This window comes from Neodiprion lecontei, chromosome 6 (assembly GCF_021901455.1).
Source record: "Neodiprion lecontei isolate iyNeoLeco1 chromosome 6, iyNeoLeco1.1, whole genome shotgun sequence".
NCBI lineage: Eukaryota > Metazoa > Arthropoda > Insecta > Hymenoptera > Diprionidae > Neodiprion > Neodiprion lecontei.
The window spans coordinates 13571296-13580649 of NC_060265.1; the positions used below are offsets into that span (position 1 = coordinate 13571296).

The following is a 9354-nucleotide window of genomic DNA, read 5'->3' on the forward strand; positions in this document are numbered from 1 at the left end:
TTACTCCACTAGACCACCTAGCCGCCCTGACTCTGATGTCGTTAATTCCTCTCATCACCAGTAAGTTCAAATTTGTTTTCTTGTGCTGTGACAGTATGTGTAAATATATAAAGTGTTCTTCCTCTTCGAGCACAACTGTAAGAATGTCTGTAAGTGTGTTTACATTTTAGAATCTTACGCTTCTGATGCAAAGCCCGTAAGACAGTCAATGACCGTCTAATATTGAAATGCGGATGTGCATTATCGAATTAATTTTTCGAATTCATCAGTTTTTCAAAATTATATGTTCAACAATAAAAAATGCCTCGTGCTTAATATTAATATTGATAATGCTTATCCGCATTCCAATATCAGACGGTCATTGACTGTCTTACGGGCTTCGCATCAGAAGCGTAAGATTCCAAAATGTAAACACACTTACAGACATTCTTACAGTTGTGCTCGAAGAGGAAGAACACTTTATATATTCACACATACTGTCACAGCACAAGAAAACAAATTTGAACTTACTGGTGATGAGAGGAATTAACGACATCAGAGTCAGGGCGGCTAGGTAGTCTAGTGAAGTAAGGCTCCGGTAAAGCATCTCTAGATACCAGGTTCGATTCCTGGCTCCGTCGTTAATTTTTCGAATTTACGAGTTTCTCAAAATTATATGTTCACCAATGAAAAATGCCTCGTGATTAATATTAATATTGATCATGCATATCCGCATTTCAATATTAGACGGTCATTGACTGTCTTACGGGCTTCGCATCAGAAGCGTAAGATTCCAAAATGTAAACACACTTACAGACATTCTTACAGTTGTGCTCGAAGAGGAAGAACACTTTATATATTCACACATACTATCACAGCACAAGAAAACAAATTTGAACTTACTGGTGATGAGAGGAATTAACGACATCAGAGTCAGGGCGGCTAGGTGGTCTAGTGGAGTAAGGCTCCGGTAAAGCATCTCTAGATACCAGGTTCGATTCCTGGCTCCGTCGTTAATTTTTCGAATCAGAGTCAGGGCGGCTAGGTGGTCTAGTGGAGTAAGGCTCAGGTGAAGCATCTCTAGATACCAGGTTCGATTCCTGGCTCCGTCGTTAATTTTTCGAATCAGAGTCAGTGCGGCTAGGTGGTCTAGTGGAGTAAGGCTCCGGTAAAGCATCTCTAGATACCAGGTTCGATTCCTGGCTCCGTCGTTAATTTTTCGAATTTACCAGTTTTTCGAAATTATGTGTTCAACAATGAAAAATGCCTCGTGATTAATATTAATATTGATAATGCATATCCGCATTTCAATATTAGACGGTCATTGACTGTCTTACGGGCTTCGCATCAGAAGCGTAAGATTCCAAAATGTAAACACACTTACAGACATTCTTACAGTTGTGCTCGAAGAGGAAGAACACTTTATATATTCACACATACTGTCACAGCACAAGAAAACAAATTTGAACTTACTGGTGATGAGAGGAATTAACGACATCAGAGTCAGGGCGGCTGGGTGGTCTAGTGGAGTAAGGCTCCGGTAAAGCATCTCTAGATACCAGGTTCGATTCCTGGCTCCGTCGTTAATTTTTCGAATTTACGAGTTTCTCAAAATTATATGTTCACCAATGAAAAATGCCTCGTGATTAATATTAATATTGATCATGCATATCCGCATTTCAATATTAGACGTACATTGACAGTCTTACGGGCTTCGCATCAGAAGCGTCAGATTCCAAAATGTAAACACACTTACAGACATTCTTACAGTTGTGCTCGAAGAGGAAGAACACTTTATATATTCACACATACTATCACAGCACAAGAAAACAAATTTGAACTTACTGGTGATGAGAGGAATTAACGACATCAGAGTCAGGGCGGCTAGGTGGTCTAGTGGAGTAAGGCTCCGGTAAAGCATCTCTAGATACCAGGTTCGATTCCTGGCTCCGTCGTTAATTTTTCGAATTTACCAGTTTTTCGAAATTATATGTTCAACAATGAAAAATGCCTCGTGATTAATATTAATATTGATAATGCATATCCGCATTTCAATATTAGACGGTCATTGACTGTCTTACGGGCTTTGCATCAGAAGCGCAAGATTCCAAAATGTAAACACACTTACAGACATTCTTACAGTTGTGCTCGAAGAGGAAGAACACTTTATATATTCACACATACTGTCACAGCACAAGAAAACAAATTTGAACTTACTGGTGATGAGAGGAATTAACGACATCAGAGTCAGGGCGGCTAGGTGGTCTAGTGGAGTAAGGCTCAGGTAAAGCATCTCTAGATACCAGGTTCGATTCCTGGCTCCGTCGTTCATTTTTCGAATCAGAGTCAGGGCGGCTAGGTGGTCTAGCTGAGTAAGGCTCCGGTAAAGCATCTCTAGATACCAGGTTCAATTCCTGGCTCCGTCGTTAATTTTTCGAATTTACCAGTTTTTCGAAATTATATGTTCAACAATGAAAAATGCCTCGTGATTAATATTAATATTGATAATCCATATCCGCATTTCAATATTAGACGGTCATTGACTGTCTTACGGGCTTCGCATCAGAAGCGTAAGATTCCAAAATGTAAACACACTTACAGACATTCTTACAGTTGTGCTCGAAGAGGAAAAACACTTTATATATTCACACATACTGTCACAGCACAAGAAAACAAATTTGAACTTACTGGTGATGAGAGGAATTAACGACATCAGAGTCAGGGCGGCTAGGTGGTCTAGTGGAGTAAGGCTCCGGTAAAGCATCTCTAGATACCAGGTTCGATTCCTGGCTCCGTCGTTAATTTTTCGAATCAGAGTCAGGGCGGCTAGGTGGTCTAGTGGAGTAAGGCTCCGGTAAAGCATCTCTAGATACCAGGTTCGATTCCTGGCTCCGTCGTTAATTTTTCGAATTTACGAGTTTCTCAAAATTATATGTTCACCAATGAAAAATGCCTCGTGATTAATATTAATATTGATCATGCATATCCGCATTTCAATATTAGACGGTCATTGACTGTCTTACGGGCTTCGCATCAGAAGCGTAAGATTCCAAAATGTAAACACACTTACAGACATTCTTACAGTTGTGCTCGAAGAGGAAGAACACTTTATATATTCACACATACTATCACAGCACAAGAAAACAAATTTGAACTTACTGGTGATGAGAGGAATTAACGACATCAGAGTCAGGGCGGCTAGGTGGTCTAGTGGAGTAAGGCTCCGGTAAAGCATCTCTAGATACCAGGTTCGATTCCTGGCTCCGTCGTTAATTTTTCGAATCAGAGTCAGGGCGGCTAGGTGGTCTAGTGGAGTAAGGCTCAGGTAAAGCATCTCTAGATACCAGGTTCGATTCCTGGCTCCGTCGTTAATTTTTCGAATTTACCAGTTTTTCAAAATTATTTGTTCAACAATGAAAAATGCCTCGTGATTAATATTAATATTGATAATGCATATCCGCATTTCAATATTAGACGGTCATTGACTGTCTTACGGGCTTCGCATCAGAAGCGTAAGATTCCAAAATGCAAACACACTTACAGACATTCTTACAGTTGTGCTCGAAGAGGAAGTACACTTTATATATTCAGACTTCGTTTTTGATTGCATGGTTTGTAATCAATTTGAAGCATCGTGGTTGTCTAGTGTATCGGATTGGCAATTCGGACATATTCTAAGTAATGGTAGAAAACATACAAATTAATAAATAAATTAGTCATGCCCTTGGTAAAAATGGAATAGTTGAGACTGATCCATTCATCTTCCACATGTCATGTAAATAAACGTAATCTAATGAGAATCAACGTCCGTAACATACTGTCTGGTTGGAGGCATTATGACTATTCTTCCACTGGCTTCGGTTAGCATTGCTTAGTGAGATCCATGACGAACGAAAAACTTTCTCTTGGGTATTCTCTTGCTAGCCATCTAATAGTTATTCAGTCTGTTTGGCAAATTCGGATCGATTGCAGAATACCGCATCTTCGTTAGTTCGATTCTTTATCGATACCTAGCTCAGAAGATTTTATCTGTGCAATCACAAGAGTTCGAAATGCAAATGTCACTGAAAATTAACATGAATCGGTTTAAAACTACAATTATCGTATTTTTTCGCTTTTACGACACTAGATCGCTGTTCACTTACTCACTTATTTCATAAAGCGATCAGCATGACCGATTTTCACCAAATTCATAATTCCAAGATCGGATTGCATATCAATGAATGATAATAATTTATTATAAATATTTCTACGATCGACAATGTGACTAGCGTGACAGCACCAGGGGCGGCCATTACGGCTGAACGATCAACAATACCATCGGAGGGTTATATTATTAACTGCTCTACCTAGCGGCTAACTTTTCATCGACACACTTTGCAATTTTATGATGCTATAGCAGCTAAAAACGGATTCAGATCCATGATAAAATGAATAGGTGACAAGATTTTGATGCCAAATGTTTGTGTTTTAAACTTGAAGTCGGTTGGTATACTCGTTTCATAGCAATTGTATTCACAAGACGCTCTGGCGTAGAAAAGAAGAAAAATATTGTTTTTTTATTATCTTTGACAGCTAATACTGTGCAAACCTTTCGACAGGTTTCGATCAGACTCTCACGCCAAGATTATAATGTCAGGGAGTACCAGCTGTGTCAGTGTAATTCAAAAATATTCACACGTTCCTGAGACATAACTGGTTGGTTTCATACAGGAAGATAGGGAAGTAGTTCGGCCGGGTAAATAATTCTCGGCTGGCTCTTGCCTTCAAGGTAACTTGGCGGCGATTTGCTACTACGAATTTTGACACGGTTGGTGTGAGCTACTGGACGAGAGAGACACACACAGAAAGTAGCCTCTTCGTGCATTTGAGGCTGATAAGGAGAACCCGTCAGGGGTTACCCATGAATTTTGAAGATTATCGAACACATATTCCAGCTTACCCACAGACACTCGACCGTTTCCGAAAAAATGTCAAATAAAGTCTCAATATCAGTCTCATCAATCTCATAAAGTCTCGATGTTACGTCATGAGCCCCTTCGCACACTCCTTGCTCAACCGGATTGGTGGGGCAGTGACTGACGTTACGATTTCAAGATTTTGCGTCTCGTGTTCAAGTCCTGATCAATTCCTTCTAATTTTTTCGTCAAAGTTTACTTCACGAATTTTCTTTATTTTATGAAATGACGATTCCTGACCTCAATATGATGATTAGAAAGGTTTTCATGGATATAAAGGTTTATGTAAACAAATATTTTGTTTATACATTTTGACCTTCATATCCAAGAAAACCTTCCTCATCGTTCTTTATTTTATTGATAAGTACAAGGACGCTTTATTTTAATTACAATTCATTATTCCGAAGCAATTGTCTGTTAGTTCAAAATTGTGCTACAGGATACGAGGTTTGAAGATAATTGGAAATGACAAATGCATAATATCAAGTATTATTATTTTTGAACATTCATACCGAGAAATGTGACTGCGGCAAAAGTGCCTTCGTGTTTTGTTCGTGTGACTTGAACACGAAGAGCCAATTCCCGACGCCGTAATGCGAGCCACTGCGCCACCAATCCCCTTGAGCAAGGAGCGCACGCAGACTTATGAAATGGCGTTAAAACTTCGACCGTAATTTTCTTATACACGGGCCAGTGTCTACAAATAACCGAAAATAGATGTTCGTTCATTTTCATTACTCTTTCTTCCTGCGAATTCTCGTGCAAATTCACGGATTATACCCTGCCAGTTCTTTTTGTAAGTAAGAAGGGATACTTCTGTTTCCCTAGAAAAATACTCAAGCCTTGAATAATCCTGCACGAAAATTGATCCTGCACCATTTGGACAGCGTGAGATGAAACAGGAGGAGGAAAGGCCGCGGAGTTTGTGTTTTATCTCCAGACCTATCTTTCCTTTATTTGGTCTTAAGAACTGGAGCCAGTCTCGATTCCGGGTTTTGGAACGCGAGTGCGTCTTGAGGATCATCCGTTGCTGTAAATGTTGTTCTTGCAGAAACTGGAGACATTAGTGCTGTTGCTGCTTCGTGTTTTTTTTTTTTTTTTTTTTTGTCACCGTTCAGCTGCCTCGCGCTGTCGTTCGGCTACCGTTAAGAGGAGCCGCAGTTGTAGCTGATTTACAGCTTCTGGAAGTTGTTGTTGACGGAGAGGGGCAGCGTCGTGTCGTTTAATTTGTTGTGAGATAACCATTCGAGTGAGCGACGTAACATTGGATACTGTAGCCGACTCAGAAACTCGCGTGGCTTCTCCCAAAGAAGAATTGTCCCCACAGGAGCTTCTCCATCGACGAGCGCAAGTGTTCCGAGCTGTACTTAGTTTCAAAATCGCGTAGTGAATTGAATCACTTGCACAGCTCAAATATCATGTTTCCGACACCAACTGTTACAGCCTCCACTCGTATCATATATAAATAAATGCTCGTGAACTATTAAAGCAATCAAACCAGCAACAAGATCAAAAGGTGGGAAAAAATGCTTCAACAGGCCGTACGTGATTACAGTTCAAAGTCTGACATAGAATTGTTTCTTGTTCATTCCATAACATTTGATAGTTAAGGCATTTATTTTTATCTATGATGACTACTAGATCAGGAAATGATGGGCGTAACGGGTAATTTCACCTTATGCAACAACACAATAACTTATATTTAACGGATTGATTCTAGGTTGAGCTCAAATGTGTCCCCTTCAAACCCGCAATCTAATGGAAATTTCGAAACGCGGCCTAAAATCATGAAGGGGGGGGCTATCTGATAATTCTCATTGTAATAAGCTGTAAGCTTGTTATTGCGGTATCTTTGGCCAGTTTCTTGATACGTTAGTGGCGTTCGATGATTGTAGCTCAAAATGTTATGCTTCGTGCATCAGAAAGCTCTTCTTTTCCCTTTATTCCTAGCCGGAAACCCTGTGAATTTCATTTCCAGTAATGTCTCACAAATTGATTCCTATTAGACACATTTCAACATCTCGTTTCTTTTATATACACTCTTTCCAACGATAGTAATACTTCATATACATAAACATATAACAGGTTCATTTATTATGCGCAGGTCAGGGACGAATGGCAGAAAGCAGCTATACTCCCGGAGGAAAAAATAAGTCTACTTGAAAACGCTGCCTGTACTTATGGCGTTTCCTGATCTTCCCTGCGAACTTTGATCCCAGCAATCATCGAGTGGGCTAGATCAATCCGAATTCATCACATCACCAAAATTGTTGGACTACAATCATGAGTACAAGACAGTGTTTATTCGTTACCTGAACTGATTTTGTGCGATGTGAAGGCAGATACGAATACGTTCGAAATAATTGTGAATAAAATCGACAATGCCAAACTTTATCGAACACTACGGAAGTTTTATAGTTATGTCATTCAACAAAATACATCACCGAGTGTGATAAAACTTATTGTACAGAAAACTCAGCTGGAAAACGCAATGTAAAATACTTGTCATGTAGTTTACATGGTTTGAGATTCACCTACTCAAAATGCAGAATTTCTGAAAACTTTGAGTGATATTGCGAATAGGCGTTGTGTTAAAAATGAAAGAACTACTCAATTGAACTATGTGATGGATTGAGCTTTCATGTGGTCGACATCTCAATAATTATTCTCGTATTGTTAAACAATAAGATGAAATATATATCACCCATCTACATGCACAGAGCGCGCGCGCGCGCACATACACACACACTAATGCACACAAACGCGCACGCACCTCACATTATAAAATATAGATCTGTAATTGTTTCTGCTTATATTGTTCTTCGCAACGAAACTTGTGGTTTAATAAGAGTACTATAGCATATGCATTTTCATGGTAAAAATCATTTGCAGAATGAGATTGTATTACACATGGAGTAATACTCGTTGAACGTATCGTACAAGTAAACACCTCTATGCGTGCAATCATGTGTTCATGCAAAATCTGGGCAGCGCTGTACAGTGCTCTGATTTCCTTCAGAGGCGCATAAATAGTCATGTTTACAAAATTTTATCGAATTTTATGGCTTGGATACGTTACAATAGAGACTGGTTGGTGCAGGAAACGTATGGATTTTGCGGTGTATGAAACTCAACGTTGATGTTGTCCGATTACGTGTACTAATAAGCACATTCACAAATTGTTCGCAATCAGCATAACCTTATCCATACCTTACAACGAATTTTGGACATGCGAACAGAGCTCGAAGAAAATGTGTGAAACCTGGTTTTAAGTGTACTTGGTGGAATCGTATTAAATTTTACTGCATACACCTTTTGAATTACTGAATATGCATGTACTAGGATTCGGGTATAATATTTATATTGCACAAAACGGTATTTATTTTCGGGCACAGTTACCCATACGGTATTACAAGAGCTCATGTCCAACCTTTCCTTAATTTTTACCGACGTGCCACCATGGCCACGATATCTATCGCCCAGAGTAAAGACAACCAAGGTTACACGTTGATTGTTACGTTATTGACAGCTTAGGTAATGTAGGGATCCGCTAACTCAAGTGCGCGCACAATGCGATGCAAGCGAGTAAATGGGGAGAACAGCCCATAATGTTTTGTTGTATAAACGTCGATTGACGTAATCTTAAATACTAGGTGTGAGTGAGAAAATCCAGAAACTGTGAAAATGACGTAATCATCGTAACGCGATGAAAAAGTATTAACTATGTTTTCCAAAACGCATTACAGAAATTAAATTGATTAAGTCTCCGTGTGAACAATGGGACTTTTGATGCACAGTCGAAATTTCATTTTCGAGTTTCGCTGACATTGATGAAGGGTGAGGTTCCGCTCTTTTCTTTCAAAAATTTGGGTAGTATTAAGCGTTGATCTGTGACAAGGCGCTTGAGTCCTTTGATCATGATGTGACCTTAGCGTACGCTCCGTTTTATTCATGCCATTAAAACCCTAGTGTTCACACGGCGTTGGTGATTTCGTAGGTGGATAGACGATATTTTTTTTTTTTGAATTCTTTCAACAGTTTTCTTTATTTTTTATTCTAAAATAGGTTGATTTGAAAAAAAATAAAAATTTCGGTTTGCTGTTGTAATTGTTTTTTTTTTTCTCACAACTAGGTGATGTAATGTACGACTTTTCTACGTTCATTTTTACTTCTTCCTGCTTCGTTTAAGCTCAGCTACGCAGGTTCTTGAGGAATGAAATATCAATCCGAGCCGAAAACCAAGTAATGGCGTATGAGTGAGGGAGGCCTGGTTTACTGCACACCTGCAAAAAAAAAAAACACAGTTGAAGACCGAACACAAGGATTCTTCTACCGCATTTGTTTGAACCATGGAATACCTGACGGCGCACAGTGGGCTGGATTTCGGGAAGGTGGGCAATCATACGGAAACGCGGGT

General features: G+C 39.4%; 1 protein-coding gene across 1 annotated transcript in view; it reads left to right on the top strand.

Moving 5' to 3' along the window:
• LOC124294980 (dipeptidase 1-like) overlaps positions 1-8940 on the top strand; it is a 1606684-nt gene extending 1597744 nt beyond the window's left edge. The window contains exon 13 of the mRNA XM_046742822.1: positions 7042-8940. Coding sequence (XP_046598778.1) covers positions 7042-7131 — 90 coding nt within the window. The 3' untranslated portion in view covers positions 7132-8940. The remainder of the gene's footprint in view (positions 1-7041) is intronic.
• Positions 8941-9354: the final 414 nt, after the last annotated feature.